This window comes from Salvelinus sp. IW2-2015, linkage group LG4p (genome assembly GCF_002910315.2).
Source record: "Salvelinus sp. IW2-2015 linkage group LG4p, ASM291031v2, whole genome shotgun sequence".
In the NCBI taxonomy this organism is placed as follows: domain Eukaryota; kingdom Metazoa; phylum Chordata; class Actinopteri; order Salmoniformes; family Salmonidae; genus Salvelinus; species Salvelinus sp. IW2-2015.
In genome coordinates, this window is record NC_036841.1 from 19,471,953 (window position 1) to 19,497,353 (window position 25,401).

A 25,401-nucleotide genomic window follows, 5' to 3' on the forward strand; every position below is an offset into this window, starting at 1 on the left:
ATTCACTACACCACTGGACCTTTGTGTTTTACAGAAGGTGCACTCTCCTACATGAGTGCGCTGGTATTACGATTGCTGTCCTTTCAGAATCATGAACCTGTCACACACTGAAGGCCTATAGGTTCGTCACTGTGCAACATGTCTATAATAGATATAAAGGCTGTTAAGATATTCATGTTTTAAGGAAGGAATGTATATATTTGGCCTCGTGAAGCGGTTTTATGCTCTGATAATTGAGTTTTCTACTCCCCTGTTCTCTGGAAGAAATTACAAAGTCCTCACTGTCCGAGAATGAGACAAGACCTGAGTCAWGACCGAGTACAAATGTATCCGACACKGAGATAAGACCGAGATACTACATATGTGGTCTGGAGCCCGTACTTGAGGGTCTCGAATACTACAACACTGTGAGGGGGTAAGAAATTAATGAACGTTTGACATAATGAGCAACGGGTGGCAGTGGGGGTTGAGGAACGAGGCAGTACGTTAATCATCTTAAATACAGACATCTGTTACAGAGAGGGTGGGGGTACGAGTTTGTGTTTGTGTGTGTGGAAAACGGCTCTTATTATAAAACTCATCAGGCTCTGTTAACTCAGGCGCTCTAGGCCAGCGTTTAATCCAATGGAAAGTATTCAGACCCCTTGACCTTTTCCACATTTTGTTACGTTACAGCCTTATTCTAAAATTTAATAAATGGTCTTTTTTTCCTCATCAATCTACACACAATACCCCATATTGACGAAGTACCAATTTTTTTTTTTAAATGTTTGCTAATATATAAACATTTTAAAAACTGAAATATCACATTTACATAAGTATTCAGACCCTTTACTCAGTACTTTGTTGAAGCACCTTTGGTAGCGATTACAGCATCGAGTCTTCTTGGGTATAACGCTACAAGCTTGGCACACCTGTATTTAGGGAGTTTCTCCTATTCTTCTCTGTAGATCCTTTCAAGCTCTGTCAGGTTGGGTGGGGAGGGTTGCTGCACAGTTATTTTCAGGTCTCTCCAGAGATGTTTGACCGAGTTCAAGTCCGGGTTCTGGCTGGGCCACTCAAGGACATTCAGAGACTTGTCCCGAAGCCATTCCTGCATTGACTTGGCTGTGTGCTTAGGGTTGTTGTCCTGTTGGAAGGTGAACCTTCGCCCCAGTCTGAGGTCCTGAGCTCTCTGGAGCAGGTCGTCATCAAGGATCTCTCTGTACTTTGCTCCATTCATCTTTGCCTCGATCCTGACTAGTCTCCCAGTCCCTACTGCTGAAAAACATCCCCACAGCATGATGCTGCCACCACCATGCTTCACCGTAGGGATGGTTCCAGGTTTCCTCCAGACATGACGCTTGGCATTCAGGCCAAAGAGTTCAATCTCAGTTACATCAGATCAGAGAATCTTGTTTCTCACGGTCTGAGAGTCTTTAGGTTTCTTTTGGCAAACTGCAAGCTGGCTCTTACACTGAGGAGTGGCTTCCGTCTGGCCACTCTACCATAAAGGCCTGATTATTGGAGTGCTGCAGAGATTGTTGTCCTGGAAGGTTCTCCCATCTCCACAGAGGAACTCTAGAGCTCTGTCAGAGTGGCCATCGGGTTCTTGGTCACCTCCCTGACCAAGGTCCTTCTCTCCCGATTGCTCAGTTTGTCTGGGCGCCCAGCTCTAGGAAGAGTCTTGCTGGTTCCAAACTTCTTCCATTTAAGAATGATGGAGGCCACTGTGTTCTTTGGGACCTCCAGTGCTGCAGAATGTTTTGGTACCCTTCCCCAGATCTGTGCCTCGACACAATCCTGGCTCGGAGCTCTACGGACAATTTGTTTGACCTCATGGTTTGGTTTTTGTTCTGACATGCACTATCAACTGTGGGATCTTATATAGACAGGTATGTGCCTTACCAAATTATGTTCAATCAATTGAATTTACCACAGGTGGACTCGAATCAAGTTGTAGAAACAGCTCAAGGATGATCAATGAAAACATGATGCACCTGAGCTCAATTTCAAGTCTCATAGCAAAAGGTCTGAATACTTATATAAATAAGGTATTTCTGTTTTATTAATACATTTGCAAACACAAAAAAGCTGTTTTCACATTGTGATTATGGGGTATTGTGTGTAGATMGCTGAGGATAATTTTTTAAAATCCATATTAGAAGAAGGCTGTAACGTAACAAAATGTGGAAAAAGTCGAGGGGTCTGAATAATTTCCGAAGGCACTGTACATATTGCACTTTGGTGGAATTAAACTGACTAAACCTACAAAAAATGAAGACGTATCCCTATGACAACAGAAATCCAGCTACCACAAGTTGGTTCTTACCCCTGTGCAATATAGAATATGGACAAACATAAAATATAATTAACATATGCTTACAACAATTCAGACCGAGAAAATGTCAACGATTCAGAATCAACTCTGGAGTATACTGTACCTACTTCCGTATACATTACATGGATAAACGTATGTGGACACATTCAAATTAGTGGATTCGGCTATTTCAGCCACACCTGTTGCTGACAGGTGTATAAAATCGAGCACACAGCTATGCGATCTTTATAGACAAACATTGACAGTAGAATGGCCAGTTCTGAAGAGCTCAGTGACTTTCAACGTGGCACTTTCAACGTCGTAGGATACGATCTTTCCAACAAGTAAGTTCGTCAAAATTCTGCCCTGCTAGAGCTTCCCCGGTCAACTGTAAGTGGAAACGTCTAGGAGCAACAACGGCTCAGCCACGAAGTGTAGGCCACACAAGCTCACAGAATGCGTAAAAATTGTCTCTCTTCCGTTGCAACTAGGGTTGCACATTTTGGGGAATATTCAGAGGTGGAATCTTTCTGTGGGAATATATGGGAATTAACGGAAATATATGCAAATTAATATTAATACCATTTAAATGTAGATGTTTTTTGCATTGGATATATTTTCCATATCACATGGAGACAGAAACATAAACATTTTACCTTATCATCAAGTGGACATAATTGCAAATTAATAAATCCTTCCAATAGAAATAAAAAAATCTATTTAGTTATGAATTGAACTTTAATTAAATGAGTTGACTCTTCACATGGGATGATTTCACGAAACAACAATAGAAAGGGAATATTGAATGATCCCCAATGATCCATCGCATCTCCCCAAAAATATGTAAAATGATAGTCTAGAAACTAAAGCTTTGGTTGTCTTCCTCTCAGGCTTCCATGTCTTCTCCCTGGACCTCCTCAATGTCCACCTCTTGAACATCAGACTCTGAGGCCTCATCTTCACTGTCACTTTCCAACCTTGTTGAGGATGGCTCGTTGTCAGGCTCAAAAAGCCTCAAATTTGCCCGGATGGCCACCAATTCTTCGACTCTTGTATTGGTCAGCCTGTTGCGTGCTTTGATGTGTGTGTTCCCAAACAAGGACCAGTTGCGCTCTGAGGCGGCTGATGTTGGTGGGATTTGGAGGATGATGGAGGCAACAGGGTAAAGAGCCTCAGATCCACAAAGTCCCTTCCACCAGGTGGCTGATGAGATATGTTGGCACGACTGCCATATTGCATCTCCATCCCAAGGTCCTTGCTTGGAAGTGTACTTCGCCAGACTGCCAAGAACCTTGCCCTCATCCAGGCCAAGGTGGCGAGGCATGGTAGTGATGACACCATAGGCTTTGTTTATCTCTGCACCAGACAAGATGCTCTTGCCAGCACACTTGGTGTCCAACATGTATGCTGCGGCATTTATGGGCTTCAGGCAGAAGTCTTCAAGCTTTTTGATGTATATCAGAACTGCAGTTTTCTCTGCTTGGAGCAACAGTGAAGTGGGCAGGGCAGTACGGATTTCTTCTCTTATATCTGCAGGCAGAGTCTGAACATCAGACAGGGTGGCATTGTCTCCCTCAATCCGTGCAATGGCTACTTCTATAGGTTTCAGGAGTTTCAGGCAGCTTACCACTCTCTCCCAAAATACATCATCCAGGAGAATCCCCTTGATGGGGCTGTCCATATCGGCAGACTGTCAAACATGATGACAACACCACCCCCAACGGGTGTTGCTGGGCAGTTTCAATGTGGTGCTCTTATTCTTCTCACTTTGCTTGGTGAGGTAGATTGCTGCTATAACTATAACTTGATGACCCTTCACATACCTAACCATTTCACTGGCTCTCTTGTAGAGTGTATCCATTGCTTTCAGTGCCATGATGTCCTTGAGGAGCAGATTCATTGCATGAGCAGCACAGCCAATGGGTGTGATGTGAGGGTAGGACTACAGTCTGATTTCTCTATGATTTGCTTGACCTTCACTTGAACTCTGTTGAACTCTGCATCCAGCAAATTAGTAGATAAAGCATGTCTGGTTGGAGGGGTGTATGCTGGGCGAAGAACATTCTGAAATCTCTTCCAATACACATTGCCTGTGAGCATCAGAGGTGAACCAGTTGCATACACAGCTCAAGGCAGACATTCATCAGCATTTCTCTGATTACGTTCCTCCATTAAGTTAAAAAACCATCTGATTCCAGGAGGACCATYAGCTGTTGCTATCGATAAGGTGTCTGATTCAACATTTTCACCTCGAATAGAAGTAGAGGGACTTTTGTCAGAGGTTGCTTGTTGTGAGCGCTGAGAGAACGTTATGCACTTGGCCAGATGATTCTACATCTTTGTTGCATTCTTCACATATGATTTGGCACTGTATTTGCAAATGTACACAGCTTTTCCTTCTACATTAGCTGCAGTGAAACGTCTCCACACATCAGATAGTGCCTGTGGCATTTTCCTGTAAAGATTAGAAAAAAATGAGTAAGATAAATAGTTAAGCAGTTAGATTAAACAACTCCTTTTAAGATACATGTTTTAAAATGAAACATGTATGGAAACAGGTGAATTAACACTCCTCAGTTAGCAGGCTCAAGCAAGCTAAACCCACATGGTAGCAAAAACAAACTAACAGAAATTGTTAACAAGTTAGAAATGATTTAAACACACTTTGCTGTAGGCTACTATTTACTAGTTAACACAAAATCATGTATGTCYTATAAAATATATTCACCCCACCCAGTATTGTAATCAAAACTTACCAGAAAGCATGTAGTCCTTGGCTCAGACAGTGTAGTAGTGTGGGCTCAATACCATCTCATTAGTGTGCAAGATCTTGACAATCAGCTGTACATGTGATGGAAGAGTGCACTGCACATGTGATGGAAGAATGCACTGTGCATGCAGAGGGTTGCAATTCCATTGAATTGGGGATAGTTTAACCAAAATATGCCACAAGACCTAGAATTGCCTTATGTGTATCCCACAAAAAAGATTCACTGTTAATAGCTAACTTTTTTGATGAATTTAAGCAAAATTCCCCAAATTCCCGGGCTTAACTTCCCATGGAAAATTTCCGGACAAATTACGGAAATTTACCGTAAAGGTTCCGACCCTTTGCAACCCTAGTTGCAACACTCACTACCGAGTTCCAAGCTGCCTCTGGTCGCAACATCAGCACAAGAACTGTTCGTCGGGGGCTTCAWGAAATGGGTTTCCATGGCCGAGCAGCCTAGGATCCTAGGATCACCATGCGCAATGCCAAGTGTCGGCAGGAGTGGTGTAAAGATCGCCGCCATTGGACTCTGGACCAGAGGAAACGCATTCTCTAGAGTGATAAATCCTGCTTCACCATCTGGTAGTCCGGCGGACAAATCTGGGTTTGGCAGATGCCATGAGAATGCTACTTTCCCCAATGTATAGTGCCAACTCTAAAGTTTGGTGGAGGAGAAATAGTGGTCTGGGGCTGTTTTACATGGTTCGGGCTTGGCCCCTTAGTTCCATACAATGACATTCTAGATGATTCTGTGCTAATTTTGTGGCAACAGTTTGGGGAAGGCCCTTTCCTGTTTTAGCATAACAATGCCCCCGTGCACAAAGTGAGGTCCATACAGAAATGGTTTGTCAAGATCGGTGTGGAAGAACTTGACTGGCCTGCACAGAGCCCTTACCTCAAACCCTATCTAACAGCTTTGGGATGAATTGGAACAAGCCCATCATCAGTGCCCGACCTCACTAATGCTCGTGGCTGAATGGAAGTAAGTCCCGGCAGAAATGTTCCATCCTGTGTAAAGCCTTCCCAGAASAGTGGAGGCTGTTATAGCAGAAAAGGGCGGACCAACTCCATATTAATGCCCTTGATTTATGAATGAGATGTTCGACAAGCAGGTTTCCACATACTTTTGGTCATGTAGTGTAACTCTACTTTTAGAGATACACTGTGCATCTTCTGATGAAGAAAAGCAGCTAGAGGAAAGAGTAGCATAAATAATTGTGGTACTTCTCTCTCTTCCTCTTGTATGACCCCAAATAAATAGAATTGTTTAGTAATTCTACAATAGGGATTCTATTTCTATGTACGACCCAACCCCAGAGAGCCTTGAATATATAGACAGACCGAGCATGACTAGGGAGGAGTAACAGTGACATACTGATAACAGACTTTGATTACAGGTTGTTGGCACGTGTGTGCGTGGGAGATTTCCTGTCTTTGTTTGTGTTTGTGATTGTACCTCTGTTTCTGCTACTGCCTTTGTTACTTTGTTCATCTCTTTGTGCGCCTGAGTGTTTTTCTATGTCTGTGTGAGTTTCTTTTTGTTTGCATCTGCGAATAGAGATATAGCCTATATTTCCACCGATGTATTTTCTGTACTCTTAAGTATCTCTGTTAGTGTGTGTTTGTGATGTGGAGGGAGAGATGAGGGAGCGGAGAGAAGAGGGGGGATGGGGAGGCAGGTTGATTATGGTCCCAGGTCTCGTTGCCAGGAGACGGTGGGGACGAGGGATGCCAGGTTGCTAGGTAACCGGTGTGATGCAATGACCAGTGCTGTGTGATGGAGAGGAGGGAGAAACATTGTCATTGTGCCCCCCCATCCTCCCTCCCTCCCCCCCTCCCTCCCTCCCTCCCTCCTTGTAAACYCTCTTGAAAAATACAGAGATGGTCTCCACTGATATATTTACCGTTCAGAGTCCCTGCTTTTCTGGAAGACAGGCAGAATGGATTTGAGATAAAAAAGGGGAGACATATATGTCACCCTCTTTACTTCAGCCTGTTTGGGACTTATTGATACAGTGAGTGAGTGGAGGGGACAAGAGATTATGAGCTTTTCTCTGGTTTGGAAGAGGGTAAGAAAGGAGGGAAGAATGTGATTAACAGGGATGTACACACCCTGTCTCTCCTATCATCTCACATCCCACATTCAAACTGCTCAATAAATGCAAGTGGTGTTTGTGTGTGTGTGTGTGTGGTGTGTGTGTGTGTGTGTGTGTGTGTGTTGTGTGTGTGTGTGTGTGTGTGTGTGTGTGTGTGTGTGTGGGTGTGTGTGTGTGTGGTGTGTGTGTTGTGCACAAGCATCTGTAGGGTAATTGTGTTGTTTGCATTGAGGGGATGGGGTCAGGTGTGGGGGAGGGGTCTTGCTGCTGAATTGATTGGATAATCTATGGATTTAATATCTCATACTGTAATCCCAGTGAAATCCTTTTTGGCATCACAGAGGGAAAGATTAACTGTGTGCTCATGTCAATGTGAGCAAGAGAGTGTCTATACATATGAGACTGCCAGGAACAGTGTATGTGTGCAAAGACTGCCTATGTGGACATTATGTTTGTGCCACTGTGTTTGTTGAGTTTGAATAATTATCATAATGTCTCTGTATATTTGGATTTGAAAAAAGGACAACATGCACATTTAAAGCTAAATTGGGTCACAGATAGGGCGGGTTTGGCCTTTGGCTGGGTTTAATCTGTGCTGTGTTTTTAAAATGAGCCTGTTGATTTGCAGAAAAAGAGAAAATATAGAAGAGAAAAATATTAAAGTGGCTCGGCTTGCACAGTGTAATAGAAGCAGACATTTTCTTGGTCCCTACAGTATCTGCCCTTGAGGCAGCAATTAAATGCAACAGGCACCATCCCTTGTCCTTTTGTCCCTACAATTCCAGTTCTCCCCCAAGCATCCTTTCTCCCTCACGACATACACATCTAATAATCCCAGCGTCTCTCAATCTAGTACCACCCTTTATTTCTCATAGGGTTTTTTCTCTCCTTCATCCATCTCTTTTTCTCCCCTACGCACGATGTTCTGGGCAACCTTGTTTACCTGCTGTGGATCTCATCACAGGGTTGTCATGGTGACCGCAATGCGAGGTGGAGACTTTGTCAGATTAGCAGGGCTGGTTGCCGTGTCAACCTCGAGTGCCACTGCCTTGTTGGCCTCCACTTCTCCACTATAATCTAATTCCATTATCTTGTGCCATTTGCTCAGCTTCTCATCTCTTTATCACAACCATGGTAACCGTGGAAGCACTCAAGTCATAGATAGACTAACCTAGCYTTTATAGGAAACATACTCTGTAATGTTTTATTCAGGGCATATTACATCCTAAAATTCGATTTGAGACATTTGTTGTGTCATGATTAGGCTGTGTCGTTAAAGTCGAAGTGTAGGCTACYATGTGATCTTTTGGTTTTGTTCTGTGTTTTAATACAGTAGTCTTTCACCCGTTGCAAATTAGGACTGCATTTATTCCGCAACTCATTTAGTGGACGACTTTATCCAAGGTGACTTTGCCGAACATTTGAGGCGTGTAGAAAAACATCACCTCTGAGCACAAAATTCTATTCTATTTACTGACTACCGGGAACATTCACAACGTAAAAATGCATTTTGATTACTGTTTTCAATCCTTCCCGGTAAACAGGTGCTTCTTAATCCACATGGTCATCTAATTAATTGTCGTAATCAATGGYACACTCCGTTAGAAACCCAAGGCCTGCTGGTGATGATGTTTGTGCATGCAGATGGCAAGGGCCCTGCCAGCACTGATCAATACTGTCTKCTGGTGACCAATCAAGGATGATCAATCAGAGACAGGGATCAGTGACTGACTCAAATGTCACCAGCTCCATAATTAAGACCTTATTTAAGCCACCGTTAACACACTGTGACTCTGCTATGCTCCTCTCTGCTCGCCAATCACTGTCCTTTCTGCATCCTCCACCTGCTCTCCTTCTCAGTGCACCACCACACATGTGAAAGAGAGTATAGAAGTGCCAAGCTTGACCTGCATCATTATAATGATTGTGTCAATGGTCCACAAAAGTAATTTTTGTGGATTGTGTTTTTATGATGTGTGAAAAGTTGTCTGTTTCCTTATTTGTTTTGGTTGCTCTTTCCTTACTCTGATTCTATCCATTCCTCTACAGCTCCTTCCCCCTCTCTCTCTGTTCAGAATCTCCACCATTCTAATCCAGCGTGCTTCTGTAATCCGGATTAGCCAGCGAGCGTTCTTAATCTTATCACTTGCCTAATCCCGCGTGGTTGTGTGCCTGTGTGTGGGTGCTTTTCCTGTGTGTGCGTGTGTGTGTGTGTGTGTGTGGTGTGTGTGTGTGAGTGTGTGAGAGAGAGAGACACACTCACTCTCTGGGAGGGAATATAATTGATAGGGAATGAGAAGAGAGGAAAAGAAGAACAGTAAACCAGGAGGGTGATGGGCAGGGCTTCATTAGAAGCCGAGGGAGTGGCCAGCTCATATTCCAGCCCTTTCTTGTGTTCTACATACATACACAATATATGTACAGTAGCAGTCAAAAGTTTGTACACACCTACTCATTCAAGGGMTTTTTCTTTTTTTTAAACTATTTTCTACATTGTAGAATAATAGTGAAGACATCAAAACTATGAAATAACACATATGGAATCATGTAGTAACCAGAAAAGTATATATTTAATATTTGAGATTCTTCAAAGTAGCCTCCCTTTGCCTTGATGACAGCTTTGCATACTCTTGGCATTCTCTCAACCAGCTTCATGAGGTAGTCACCTGGAATGCATTTCAATAAACAGGTGTGCCTTGTTAAAAGTACATTTGTGGAATTTCTTTCTTTCTTAATGCGTTTGAGCCAATCAGTTGTGTTGTGACAAGGTAGGGGTGGTATACAGAAGATATCCTTATTTGGTAAAAGACCAAGTCCATATTATGGCATYAACAGCTCAAATAAGCAAAGAGATACGACAATCCATCATTACTAAGACATGAAGGTCAGTCAATCCGGAAAATTTCAAGAAATTCGAAAATTTCTTCAAGTGRAGTCGCAAAAACCATGATGAAATTYGCTCTCATGAGGACCACCACAGAAAAGGAAGACCCAGAGTTACCTCAGCTGCAGAGGATACGTTCATTAGAGTTAACAGCACCTCAGATTACAGCCCAAATAAATGCTTCACAGAGTTCAAGTAACAGACACATCTCAAAATCAACTGTTCAGAGGAGACTGCGTSAATCAGGTCTTCATGGTAGAATTTCTACAAAGTAACCACTACTAAAGGACACCAATAAGAAGAAAAGACTTGCTTGGGCCAAGAAACACGAGCAACGGACATTAGACCAGTGGAAATCTGTCCTTTGGTCTGATGAGTCCAAATTTGAMATTTTTGGTTCCWACAGRCGTGTCTTTGTGAAATACAGAGTAGGTGAACAGATGATCTCCGCATGTGTGGTTCCCACCATGAAGCACGGAAGAGGCGTGTGATAGTGTGGGGGTGCTTTGCTAGTGACACCGTTGGTGATTTATTTAGCARTCAAGGCACACTTAACCAGCATGGCTTCCACAGCATTCTGCAGCGATACGGCATCCCATCTGGTTTGCGCTTAGTGGGACTATCATTTGTTTTTCAACAGGACAATGACCCAAAACACACCTCCAGGCTGTGTAAGGGCTATTTGTCCAAGAAGGAGAGTGATGGAGTGCTGCATCAGATGACCTGGCCTCCACAATCACCCAACCTCAACCAAATTGAGATGGTTTGGGATGAGTTGGACCGCAYAGTGAAGGAAAAGCAGCCAACAAGTGCTCAGCATATGTGGGAACTCCAAGACTGTTGGAAAAGCATTCCTCATGAAGCTGGTTGAGAGAATGCCTAGAGTGTGCAAAGCTGTCATCAAGGTAAAGGGTGGCTACTTTGTAGAATCTCAAAATATAAACTATATTTTGATTTGTTTAACACTTTTTGGGTTACTACATGATTCCATATGTGTTATTTCATAGTTTTGATGTCTTCACTATTATTTTACAATGTAGAAAATAGTACAAATAAAGAAAAACGCTCGAATGAGTAAGTGTTTCCAAACTTTTGACTGGTACTGTATGTAAAGTACATATGAAAATAAACAAGAATCTTCATAATTATGGATGTGCCTTGGGATAAGAGGACCATGTAATGTGGGCTTTCTATTTCAGATGAACCGGCCCATTCAAGTGAAGCCAGCAGACAGCGAGGGCAGAGGGGGTAAGAGACACCCCTCCATAGCAACACCTGTTCAAACAACACCTGAAGAGAATTGCAACTGTTCAATCAACACCTTTCCAAAACACCTGTCTAACGTGTTACATTTTTTAAACAACAAACTACAACGTTTCAAGACAAAGCCCTGAAATGGTTTCAGCCCAGCTTCAACAAAAATACCCACTCGTCACTGCTGCTAAGCACCACCTGCTTCTAAACAACACTTCTAGAAGTTCCCCCTACCCCCCCCCCCCCCCCCCCCCCTATTCAAGTAGAAGCATTCTTAAATTCCAGACTAAAGAAAGTAAATATAATAACGATTTCAACTGCTGTTTTCATGACCTCAAAGACATTGTCACCTAGCGTACAGAACAGTGGATGACGAAGGAGCATTCCAGTCAGAGCCAGATCAGGCTCTTTTGTGCAGCAGGTTTATTGATAATGCACTCTGGTGGCCTTTTCCATATATAGCAGGGTTATCGCACAATATTCACAGACATCAATATACTATATATTGCAACAACATCCAATTTAAAAATGTAGCTGATTGATTAACACATTGGGTTAATCAAGTAAAACAAGGTGCAAATTCCTGAGCATGTTCTTGTGTTGTATGATAACTTTTCCTCTTTACCTACATTTTATCCTTTCTCTCTCAATCATTCAATTATTCCATTCTAATTCATGCCCTTTGCCTCTACCTATTATTGGCCTCAACCAACCACTCTCTCTGCTCTTCTCTCCATCACTCTCTGTCCATATTCCTCTCTCTTCGTTCCGGTTTTGGCGCCTCACCTCACATTCCCCTTAGAAGACKGGAAGCTGTTTGCTGGCATGCTGGGGAAGCAGCAGTCGGATGCTGACGTGAGGAAGATGTTTGAGGCGTTTGGGAGCATTGAAGAGTGCACAGTGCTCCGCGGGCCTGACGGCACTAGCAAAGGTAGCTAACACCATTACTGCAACACTGACCGCTACAACTTATAGCCTTACATCAACATCAACACCAACAGCACTAAAATATTACCATTAAGGTCAGGAATCAGTCACATCCAAACTCGTGACACTACAAAATGGATGCTTKATTTTCTGTGTTTGTTGTATGAGGTATGACTATTTTATAATTTTATTTAACTATTAGTTGACCAGGTAAGTTGACTGAGAACACATTCTCATGTACAGCAAAGACCTGGGGAATATAATGATGCAATATGTTTTATAGGTCATAGTTAATAATGCTCAACGTGGTTTATGAGCTATGATTGATGAAGCAATTAATGTTTTGTGGACCACAGTTAATGACGCAGCTATAACTAATGAAGCGCCGATTGTCTGATGCATTTTCTAGGGATATGTTGTGTCACGTGTGGGGAGGCCAGGGTTTGACGATGTGTCATGTTTTGTAGGCTGTGCCTTTGTGAAGTACCAGAACAACGCAGAGGCTGCGGCAGCCATCAGCACTCTGCATGGGAGCCGCACTCTACCGGTCAGTCTCTCTCTTTCACTCACTCACTCACTCACTCACTCACTCACTCACTCACTCACTCACTCACTCACTCACTCACTCACTCACTCACTCACTCACTCACTCACACACACAGTAATTTAGACAACATAGGGACTCATCAACAGTTAAACACTGCTACCGTCAGACCTCCTCCTACACAAACACTCCATGGCCTACTGTAATTTATAGGAGGTGAGAACATATTTGTTGAATGCCCTCATCAGTCCTCGTGTTAGTGATATAGGTCATTTGGTTACAGAGATGTGTGTCATTTTTGCTGTGTAATATCTGTAATCTCTCCCTGCAGGGTGCCTCCTCCAGCCTGGTGGTGAAGTTCGCCGACTCTGAGAAAGAGCGAGGGATAAGGCGCATGCAGCAGGTGGCGTCCCAGCTGGGGGTCATCAGTCCCATGACCTTACACCTCGGGGCTTACAATGCCTACACACAGGTAGTGAGTACTAGTAGTACTGAACCCCAAACACAGGCATTATGCAGAGATTGTAACACACTAGTTGTAGTAAAATGGTTATGTCCCAAATGGCACCCTATTTCTTATATGGGTCAAAAGTAGTGCACTACAGTGCATTCGGAAAGTATTCAGGCCCCTTAACTTTTTACACAAAAAAATCCTTATGACTCTACATCAGGGGTGTCAAACTCATTCCACGGAGGGCCTAGTGTCTGCAGGTTTTTGGTTTTTCCTTTCAATAAAGCCCTAGACAACCAGGTGTGGGGAGTTCCTAACTAATTAGTGATGTTAATTCATCAATCAAGTACAAGGGAGGAGCGAAAACCCGCAGACACTCGGCCCCCCGTGGAATGAGTTTGACATAATGACAAAGCGAAAACAGGTTTTTAGAAATGTTTGCAAATGTATTCAACATTTTAAAACAGAAATAGCTTATTTACATAAGTATTCAGACCCTTTGCTATGAGACTTGAAATTGAGCTCAGGCGCATCCTGTCTCCATTGATCATTCTTGAGATGTTTTCTACAACTTGATTGGAGTCCACCTGTGGTAAATTCAATTGATTGGACATGATTTGGAAAGGCATACACCTGTCTATATAAGGTCCCACAGGTGACAGTGCATGTCAGAGCAAAAACCAAGCCATGAAGTTGAAGGAATTGTCCGTTGAGCTCCGAGACATGATTGTGTCGAGGCACAGAGCTAGGATGGATACCAAAAAATTTCTACAGCATTGAAGGTCCCGAAGAACACAGTGGCCTCCATCATTCTTAACTGGAAGAAGTTTGGAACCACCAAGACTAATCGGGGGAGAAGAGCCTTTGTCAGGGAGGTGACCAAGAACCCGATGGTCACTTTGACAGAGCTCCAGAGTTCCTATGTGGAGATGGGAGAACCTTCCAGAAGGACAACCATCTCTGCAGCACTCCACCAACCAGGCCTTTATGGTAGAGTGGCCAGACTTGGCTTGGAGTTTGCCAAAAGGCTCCTAAACAAGATTCTCCGGTCTGATGAAACCTATATTGAACTCTTAGGCCTGAATGCCAAGCGTCACATCTGGAGGAAACCTGGCACGGTGAAGCATGGTGGTGGCAGCATCATGCTGTGGGGATGTTTTTCAGCGGCAGGGACTGGGAGACTAGTCAGGATCAAGGCAAAGATGAACAGAGCAAAGTACAGAGAGATCCTTGATGAAAACCTACTCCAGAGTTCTCAGGACCTCAGACTGGGGAGAAAGTTCATCTTCCAACAGGACAAGGACCCTAAGCACACAGCCAAGACAACGCAGGAGTGGCATCAGGATTAGTCTCTGAATGTCCCTGAGTGGCCCAGCTAGAGCCCAGACTTGAACTTGATCTAACATCTCTGGAGAGACCTGAAATAGCGGTAGAGTGACGCTTCCCATCCAACATGACAGAGCTTGAGAGGATCTGCAGAGAAGAATGAGAGAAACTCCCCAAATACAGGTGTGCCAAGCTTGTAGCGTCATACCCAAGAAGACTCAAGGCTGTAATCGCTACCAAAGGTGCTTGAACAAAGTACTGAGTAAAGGGTCTGAATACTTTTTATTTTTAATACATTTGCAAAAATGTGTAAAAACCTGTTTTTGCTTTGTCATTTTGGGGTATTGTGTGTAGATTGATGAGGGGAAAAAATTATTGAATACATTTTAGAATAAGGATGTAACGTAACATTTTTGGGGAAAAAGTCAAAGGGTCTGAATACTTTCCGAATGTACTGTATATGGGGAATAGGGTGCCATTTGGGACGCATCCTGGCAGTGAATGACATCGAAGGACTCCCTCTTTCTCTCTTTATTCTTTGTAGCTGGTGCAGCAGCAGGCTCTGGTGGCCCAGTCYGCGTATTTGTCTCCTGTATCCACCATCACCATGCAGCAGTTGGSTGCCCTCAACCCCAGCAGCCTCATTGCCACGCCCATCGCATCACTCACTACCTCAGGTAATAAGAAGSTCTCATCCTCCATCACTTCATCCCCTCCTACAGGATTCTCTGCTCGTCTCACAGTTTCTCTTTATTCTTTATACAGTATATATTTTGTTTTTCGAGAGTCTTTGCCCCATATATGTCTGCCTTTGATACTATTTTATTGCATTTGTTATTGTGTTTGTTTCACCATGTCTGTCTGTCCCCGAATGGTCTTCCTGTGCAGGTACCAGCACTCCGCCCACCATGGCAGCCACACCGGTGCCTGCTCTGCCTCCACCACTCAGCTACCCTCCAGTGCCAGCTCCACCCAATGGACAGTCAGCATCTGAAACCCTGTACACCAATGGAGTTCATTCTTACCAAGGTATCTCACTTAATCTGATGAAAGCAAAGTCAGAGTATCATTATGAAAATGTAATCAAATTAACCTTATCTAGGAGTTTGGTTTGTTTACTAAGAATCCTGATGCACGGCACCCAATGCCATTTAGAGCATGTACGCATCCTCCAAAAAGCAGTTGATAAATCATGCTGTTATTTTTCTCTTTGATTCTCTCTCTCAGCTCAGAGTCCAATTTTGGATCCTATTCAGCAAGCGTACGCAGGGATGCAGCACTACACAGGTGGGACAGTAGTGAGTCCGTTTGAGTCCTTAAAATTTCCCCGAGGAAATTTTAGGTTTGAAATGCCCTCTCAACAGTCCTTAATGTTTCCGTATGCGAACACACCCACAGCAACCTACCCTGCTGCCTATGGAATGGTGGGGCAGCCATTCCCACACCAACACACAATGCTTGCACAGCAACATCAGCAGCCTCAGCAACTGCAGCAACGAGAAGGTGATTCCTACCTACTTGTCCTCCCTCCTATGAATTCTCACTTTTGACTATTTTCAATGTTGGTTTCCCACAAAGTTTACACTGCCTCAATCACTACCTCCATCCTGATCATCTCAAGTCACGTTAGCACCCCTCAGGGAGCCTTGATGGTCTAACCTTCCCCTGTATTCTTCTTCTTCTTCTCCGCAGGGCCCGAGGGGTGTAACATCTTCATCTATCACCTGCCTCAGGAGTTCTCTGACTCAGAGATGCTGCAAATGTTCGTCCCCTTCGGCAACGTCATCTCAGCAAAYGTCTTTGTTGACCGCGCCACCAATCAGAGCAAGTGCTTTGGTGAGTGACGGTGACAGCAACGAGTGCGTCCCAAATGGCACGATGCACCCTATGTGGTGCACTACTTTTGACCAGGGCCCATAGGGAATAGTGTGCCACATTGGGAACACAGTCAATGATGAGAACAAGGAGGCAGTGCTGGGAAGGATTGCTCCCTTCTTTTGTAGTATTAATACTTTCACAGAATTGTCTATAACTGTTTGCTTCTCTTCAGGTTTTGTGAGTTTTGACAACCCGTCCAGTGCTCAGACCGCAATTCAGGCCATGAATGGTTTCCAGATTGGCATGAAGAGACTCAAGGTGCAGCTTAAGAGGCCCAAGGATGCCAACCGACCCTACTAAATGAGGTGAGCAAGGTGGGATGAGAATGAAGGGTGAGATGGATGGTCAGGGGGATTGACAGGGAGTGGAAACTGTGTTTAAGGTAGGTTATGGCAGGGTTATTCATCTTATAACCTAAGAGGGCCGAAGCCTGCTGGTTTTCTGTTCTACCTGAGAATGAATTGCGCCCAACCGCTGTCCCAGGTCTAAATCAGTATCTGATTAGAGGGCAACAATGAAAAAATGCAGTGGAACTGGCTTCGAGGTCTTAAGGGGGTTATGAGATAAAGTGAGAATTTTATGTTTTAATTTTGTGGAAGATCATTATTAAAAGGATCAACTGTGATAAAATACACCGCATGACCAAAAGTATGTGGACACCTGCTCGTCGAACATCTCATTCCAAAATCATGGSCGTTAATATGGAGTTGGTCCCCTCTTTGCTGCTACAACAGCCTCCACTCTTCTGTGAAGACTTTCCACTAGATGTTTTAACATTTCTGTGGGGACTTACTTCCATTCAGCCACAAGGTCGGGCACTGATGTTGGGCAATTAGGCTTGGCACGCAGTRGGTGTTCCAATTCATCCAAAAAGGTGTTAGATGGATTTGAGGTCAGGGCTCTGTGCAGGCCAGTCAAGTTCTTCCATACCGATCATGACAAATATACATTTCTGTATGGACTTTGCTTTGTGCACGGGGGCATTGTCATGCGTAAACAGGAAAGGGCCTTCCCCAAACTGTTGCCACAAAGTTGGAAGCACAGAATCGTCTAGAATGTAATTGTATGCTGTAGTGTTAAAATTTCCCTTCACTGGAACTAAGGGGCCTAGCCTGAACCATGAAAAACAGCCACAGATRATTAGTCCTCCTCCACCAAACTTTACAGTTGGCACTATGCATTGGGGCAGGTAGCGTTCTCCTGGAATCTGCCAAACCCAGATTCCTCCGTCGGACTGCCAGATGGTGAAGCGTGATTCATCACTCCAGAGAACGTGTTTGCACTGGTCCAGAGTACAATGACGGCGAGCATTACACCACTGCAGCCAACGCTTGGCATTGCGCATGGTGATCTTAGGGTTGTGTGTGGTTCCTTGGCCATGGAAACCCATTTCATGAAGCTCCCGACAAACAGTTCTAGTGCTGACGTTGCTTCCAGAGGCAGTTTGGAACTCGGTAGTGAGTGTTGCAACCAAGGATAGACGCGCTACGCGGCCCTTTTCTGTGAGGTTGTGTGGCCTACCACTTTGCGGCTGAGCCGTTGTTGCTCCTAGACGTTTCCACTTCACAATAACAGCACTTACAGTTGACCGGAGCAGCTCTAACAGGGCAGACATTTGCGAAATAACTTGTTGGAATGGTGGCATCCTATGARGGTGCCACGTTGAATGTCACTGAGCTCTTGAGTACGGGCCATTCTACTGCCAATGTTTGTCTATGGAGATTGCATGGCGGTGTGCTCGATTTTAAACACCTGTCAGCAACAGCTGTGGCTGAAATAGTCGAATCCACTGATTTGAAGGGGTGCCCACATACTTTGTATATATAGTGTAAGTGAACCAGATCCACATGTGAGTGAGGTGAGTCTTCTAAAAGCAGTAGTTGTTTAAAACATTTAGACAAAATCATAGGACTACTTGGTTTGTTGAGATATGGCCATAACACTGCCATGACAAAAGGGTTGACAAAATGTTTAATTATTCAAAAGTAGATTTTAAATAGTCCAGACAAATATAACAKGTTTTGTATGATTGGGTTGAAGACAATAACTATTATACYTCATTAATTTATTTTGTACTTTTTATTTATTGTTTTTGTGCTGTGTCATATGTCATTTTCCTGAAAAAACATCATACCACAGTCAAGACTGTCCTGTCCATACATATATCGTGGAGACTACGTGGCTATGGTTGCCTAGCAACCGCTAAACCCCCCTTCCTCTCACAGCGTTGTAAGTTAATTGGCCTGTGTTGGTTGCTGTGGCAATACTGCCTGTGATGGTTGCCATTAGCAATTTTATTTTTGACCGTTGCCTTTATTCACCATGCTCAACTGCATGGCGAGTTGCTGTGGCGACCATGAATTGTGTTTGGTGCATTGTGAGTTTCCTCTATTATTTTGTCCTGTTTTGCAAACACTGATCAATTATACTGTCACTGTACTTGAGATTTTGTAAGCAATTGATTATCATGACATGCTATTATATTTGTTTGTAATATAAGTATTTTATTGCGCAGAGCAATATTAAGCATTAACCCTAAATCAAACATGGATATAAATATTTCCTTTGATGGATTTTGTTTTTGATTAGTTTCCTTTTTGTTGTTTGTCATGATTATCACTCTTACATATCCCCCATGTTTAGTTGGTTGGTGTTTTTAGTTTCCGGGAGCGCAGGGTTTTTGTGAGGTTGTAATTGAATCCAAGTGACTTAGTGCCTGAACTTTGTTTGTTTTTGGTATGACTCGTTGTGAGAATAAGTATGTGTAGCCTACCTACAAATTAGTGACATAATGATGCTGTGTGCATATGTGTACCTGTGCAGATCCACATAAAGTACTTGTGTTTATTAATAAATAAAGTAGTGTGTGTGGTTGTGTGTGTACCAAGTGAGACACTAACATTTCATGTGAGAGTTTTGGGTGAAATTGTATGTTGTCATTGTGACACATCACACGTGCTGCTGACTGAGGTACAGCATTCCTCTGTAGGAATTCTGGGTTACTACGAATTTCCAATCAAACAAAAAGCCATAGGCTACGGTCTCATGTGCAACCTTTGATATAACTGCTTATTTAAGAGGATGAGTTTGAAAAGCGTCCTCTGTRATCTTTTAAAATGATTGAATAAGAATTGATCTTTTTTGACTCAATTGTTTGGTCAATGAGATTTAACATTAGACTAGAGTATTAAGAGAACGAGAACAACAAAAGAGAAGAGAACAACAAAAAAATACCGCCCAGAATTCCTATTGTGCATGTTTGGAATTTATTTGCCTGCCAAAACAAGACAAAAAAAAAATTAAAATAAGAAATGCACATCAATGCAGCAGTATGGTTGTCACTGTATGAGTTGCATGTACCCTAGGCGTGCTTGTATAGTTAAAAATGAGGACATCCATGTGATATCTGTGTAACCAACGTGTTTGAAGATGTTTCTCCCACACTGAAGAGTGTGAACATATTAAATATACAGTGGAGTCAGAAATTATTGACACCCTTGATAAAGATGAGGAAAAATTACTGTAGAAAATATATAATTCAAATACTGATSTATATTCTATGCRCCKAAAAATTTGAAAACGTTATTATTTTATACTAATACTGCTCAGGGAAATAGATTTTGTTTAACAAGTAATACTTTTTTTTCCTTAAGAAAAGGTAGGGGTTTAAGTGATTGACAGACCTGTTTTCAAAACCTTTCAATACCTCACCTTGCGAGGATACCGTCACTGAGCCTTTAAAAAAAATGTTTTATGAGTTGGAGGACACATTGGGAGGGATCTTAGACCATTCATCCATACAAAATCCTTCCAGATCCTTGATATCATTAATATGCGCTTATGGACTGCCCTCTTCAATTCAAACCACAGGTTTTCAATGGGTTTCAAGTCCTGAGACTGAATCAAAATATAGATTTTTGGCAAATTTGACAATTTCTTTGTAGATTTAGATGTGTGATTGTCTTGCTGGAAGATCCACTTGCGGACAGGTTCCAGCGTCCTGGCAGAGGCAACCAGGTTTGCCTGGTTGGGTAATGTTTATGATGCCGTTAAACTTAACAAGGCTCCAGGACCAGTTGAAACAAAATAGCTTACGTGTAGGCCTTGTCAAAGAAGTCAACGGCATCATGAGCTTTACCCAGTACCAGGATATTTTAGCCAAAATCCTGGTTGACTCTGCCAAGAGGCTGAAACTTGGCCACAAGTGAATCTTCCAGCAAGACAATAACCCCAAGCACTGAAGTAAACATCAAAATGCACAAAGAAATGGTTAATTGACCCCAAAATCKAAATTTGACAATGGCCATCTCAGTCTCRAGACTTGAAACCCATTGAAAACCTGTGGTTTGAATTGAATAGAGTAGTCCATAAGCGCAGACAAAGGATATCAAGGATCTGGAAGGATTTTGATTAGATGAATGGTCTAAGATCCCTCCCAATGTGTTKTCCAACTCATACCACATTTTAGAAAAAAGCTCAGCGACATTATCCTCGCAAAGTGAGGTATTGAAAACAGGGGTGTCAATCATTTTGACCCCTACCTTTCTGAGGAAAAMAAAAATGACTAAATCTTTCTCTGAACAATTGTATTASTATAAAATAATAGAATTTCCRCYTTATTTTGAGCATACAATACAGCTCAGTGTTTGAATTCTTTAATTTATACAATCATTTTTGCTCTTTATCAAGGCTGTCAATAATTTCGGACTCCACTGTATATGCTCATCTAAACTATTTGAATATTTGTATTCATCCTCTCTCTTTCTTTCTGTCTCTCTCTCCCAGGGAAGATATGAGTTCTATCAAGAAACTACTTCCAGCATTTTGGTTTCGCCCCAAACCGTATAGCAAAGGAGCAACAACACTTCTCGAAAAATAAGATAAAATATACAGTGGGCTCCAAAATTACTGGCACCCCTGACTGGCAATGCACAAACAATGCTTAAACAAATATAAACAATATAATTATAGAGATAAACTCAAAATACCAACATGAGAAATACTGTACTTTATTAATGTTTCAATGGAACCAACCAAAATAATTTATTGATTTAATTAAAAATCAATGTCCTCCAAATCAAGGTTTCACAATTAATGGCACCCTTAAAGATTATTGTAAATAACATCTACCAAAATTAAACCACAAATTAAATTCCACTTATTTAAGTTTATCTAAGTCTTAAGGAACGATARTGAGCCATTACATCACTTCCTGTTTCACTAGGGTATAAAAATGAGGTAACACGCATGCAATATCCCGCTGTCATCCAACACCATGAAGAAAACAAAAGAACTAGCAGTTCAAAAGAGACAGATGGTCATAGACCTTCATAAATCTGGTAATGGCTACAAGAAGATCCACAAACGATTGAATATACCACTGAGCACTGTCAGGGCAATTATTAGAAAATTCGAAAGACATGAAACAGTTGAAAACCTCACGGGTAGAGGACACAAATGCATTTTGCCCCCCAGGATAGGGAGGAGGATGGTGAGAGAAGCAACAAAATCCCCAAGAATCACTGTGAAAGAATTGCAGGCCTTGGTGGCGTCTTGGAGTAATCAGGTTTCAAAAAGCACCATCAGATGCCACCTCCACATCCACAGGCTCTTTGGAAGGGTTCCCAGAAGAAAGCCCTTTCTGACCCCAAGACACAGACGCAAGCGCTTGGAGTTRACCAAACGTCATTCAAATTATGACTGGAAGAAGGTGCTCTGGTCAGATGAGACCAAAATTGAATGTTTTGGTCAGATACAGCATCGGCATGTTTGGCGTCGAAACAGAGATGCATACAAGGAGAGGCACCTCATACCCACGGTGAAATATGGAGGGGGGGTCATTGATGTTTTGGGGCTGTTTTAATTCCAGAGGTCCAGGGGCACTGGTTAAGATTGATGGCATAATGAATTCCACCAAGTATCAGGCAATCTTGGCTGACAATCTGGTTGCCTCTGCCAGAAGGCTGGGACTTGGCCGTAGGTGGACTTTCCAACAAGACAATGACCCGAAACATACCTTAAGGTCCACACAGAAATGGTTCTGTGACAACAAAATCAATGTTCTGTCATGGCCATCTCAGCCGCCGGACCTCAATCCAATCGAAAACCTGTGGGCTGAGTGGAAGAGGGCAGTTGATAAGCGCAAACCCAAGAATGTGAAGGATCTTGAAAGGATCTGCATAGAAGAATGGTCCAAAATCCTTCCAAATGTGTTCCTTAACCTTGTCAGGAAAAGACTCCATGCTGTTATCCTTGCCAGAGGTGGTTGCACTAAGTACTAAATGACGAGTGCCAATAATTATGAAACCTTGATTTTGGTTAAATTTATTTTGTATTAAATAATTGAATGATTTTTGTTGGTTCCATTGAAACATTAATAAAGTACTGTATTTCTCACATGTTGGTATTTTGAGTTTCTCTATAATTATATTGTTAATATTTTTTTAAGTATTGTTTGTGCATTGCCAGTCAGGGGTGCCAGTAATTTTGGAGCCCACTGTATGTATCTTCTAAAAATCAGCAACAGCAGAATAAAACAAATGTGGTGGGTGGTTCGGAGTACATATACCATTCCACAGCTGGATTCAGTCATTATGTACAGTACCAGTCAAAAGTTTGGACACACCTACTCATTCAAGGTTTTTCTTTATTCTTGKCATTTTCTACATTGTAGAATATTAGTGAAGAAATCAAAACTATGAAATAACACACATGAAATCATGTAGTAACCAAAAAAGTGTTTTATACTTGAGATTTTTCAAAGTAGCCACCCTTTACCTTGATGACAGCTTTGCACACTCTTGGCATTCTCTCAACCAGCTTCATGAGGTAGTCACCTGAAATGCATTTCAATAAACAGGTGTATCTTGTTAAAAGTTAATTTGTGGAATTTCTTTCCTTCTTAATGCGTTTGAGCCAATCAGTTGTGTTGTGACAAGGTAGGGGTGGTATTCAGAAGAWAGCCCTATTTGGTAAAATACCAAGTCCATATTATGGCAAGAACAGTTCAAATAAGCGGAGAGAAATTACAGTCCATCATTACTTTAAGACATGAAGGTCAGTCAATCTGGAAAATGTCAAGAACTTTGAACGTTTCTTCAAGTGCAGTCGCAAAAACCATCAAACGCTATGATGAAACTGGTTCTCATGAGGACTACCACATGAAAGGAAGACCCGGAGTTACCTCAGCTGCATAGGATAAGTTCATTAGAGTTAACTGCACCTCAGATTGCAGCCCAAATAAATGCTTCACCGAGTTCAAGTAACAGACACATCTCAACATCAACTGTTCAGAGGGGACTGCATGAGTCAGGCCTTCATGATCTAATTGATGGTTTGGGATGAATTGGACTGCAAAGTGAAGGAAAAGCAYCCAACAAGTGCTCAGCATATGTGGGAACTCCTTCAAGACTGTTGGAAAAGCATTCCAGGTGAAGCTGGTTGAGAGAATGCCAAGAATGTGCAAAGCTGTCATCAAGGCAAATGGTGACTACTTTAAGGAATCGAAATTCTAAAATATAATTTTGATTTGATAAACACTTTCTGGTTACTACATGATTCCATGTGTTATTTCTTAGTTTTGATGTCTTCACTATTATTCTACAATGTAGAAAATAGAAAAATTAAGAAAAACCCTTGAATGTGTAGGTGTCCAAACTTTTGACTGGTACTGTACAAACTGTACTGTCAGCTACAAGGTCTACATGAAAAAGCATATCACTTATTCTAATGAACAGGGTTTCACTGTATAGTGTGGTTTGTGGTCCATAACTTAAGAGGGAAGGGCAATGTATGGGGATGGAGAAGTGGGATGGTAACCTTATTGGGGGAAAAATGCTATTCTGTATGATTACCATTGGTCGAATTGGTATGTAGATTTAGTTTATTATTTGAAATTAAAGACGAGGAGTAATTAAGCAAGAAGAACAATCAACTTCTTCTCACTGTACATATCTTTGTTTTAAATGGAGTCAAATAKTGAAACCATGTGTAAGTTATTACAACCACTACTATTGTTATTGGCATAGGGGTGTGAGGGATGGGAATTGGGTGGAATTTTTGTATCTTAATTTTTTACTTTTAATGTATTTGTTATGCAATTGAAGGGGGAGATATGGCTATTTTTTATTTTAGAAAATAGAATATTCCTGTGGTCTACAGTACAAGACTATGGATACACGTATTGTAGAATTTGTAATTACATAAATGTAATTATCAAAATCATAATTGTTTCATTATTTATTCTCTACAATTGCTGTTTTAAAACATATGTCTAAGAAAAATAAAGTACAATTTCGAAAATGATGTGTGCATGGTGTGTAACAGAGAGCTGTGGGTTTTTATATATACAGTTGCGGCCAAATATATAGACACCCTTGCACTTTTCTTAAATAAGAAATAGAAAAAAACGTTTGGTTTCCACACGTTGTTGGATTTGGACATTGCAGAACCAAATTTATTTTTGTAAGCTTAAGTTTACAATTTGAATTTAGAAAATAAAGAAAATAGATTGTACTAAATTATTGTTACCCTGGAACTAGTACTTGATTGCACATATTTTGGCCAAGATACAGTAAATGCCAACAAATGCACCCTCCCTACAATCAAAGATGGGGGAGGTTTGATAATGCTGTGGTGTTTCGTTGTTGCCTCTGGTACTGGGGGTCTTGAATGTGTACAAGGAATCATGAAATCAGCAGATTATCAGTCCAATGTTCAACCCAGAGTCTAAAAACTMGGTCTCCATTGAAGGCTGTGAGTCTTCCAGCAGGACAATGACCCCCAACACATCACAAAGCACCCAGGAATCGTTAAGAAGAGATACTGGACTGTTTTGGAATGGCCAGCTAAGAGTCCAGATCTGAATCACATCCAAAACCTATGGTGAGATCAGAAAACAGCAGTTGGTGGAGGGCAACCCTCAAATATTGAATAATTAGATCAATTTGGTGTTGAAAAGTAGGCCAAATTGT

General features: G+C 42.1%; 1 protein-coding gene across 8 annotated transcripts in view; it reads left to right on the forward strand.

Annotated features, from left to right (window-relative positions):
* The window catches only part of LOC111960659 (CUGBP Elav-like family member 3), a 43,124-nt gene that overhangs the window by 14,720 nt on the left and 3,003 nt on the right, over positions 1-25,401 (forward strand). For 2 of the 8 annotated variants that reach the window (XM_023982778.2, XM_023982777.2), the window contains exons 4-13: positions 11,249-11,297; positions 12,106-12,234; positions 12,698-12,777; positions 13,106-13,249; positions 15,096-15,228; positions 15,440-15,580; positions 15,779-16,054; positions 16,244-16,387; positions 16,602-16,734; positions 21,215-24,733. In XM_023982778.2, coding sequence (XP_023838546.1) covers positions 11,249-11,297; positions 12,106-12,234; positions 12,698-12,777; positions 13,106-13,249; positions 15,096-15,228; positions 15,440-15,580; positions 15,779-16,054; positions 16,244-16,387; positions 16,602-16,729 — 1,224 coding nt within the window. In that variant the 3' untranslated portion in view covers positions 16,730-16,734; positions 21,215-24,733. Of the gene's footprint in view, positions 1-11,248; positions 11,298-12,105; positions 12,235-12,697; positions 12,778-13,105; positions 13,250-15,095; positions 15,229-15,439; positions 15,581-15,778; positions 16,055-16,243; positions 16,388-16,601; positions 16,735-18,568; positions 18,659-21,214; positions 24,734-25,401 lie in introns of those variants that run through there. The other 6 variants (XR_002876881.2, XM_023982783.2, XM_023982781.2 and 3 more) reach the window with 6 other exon arrangements.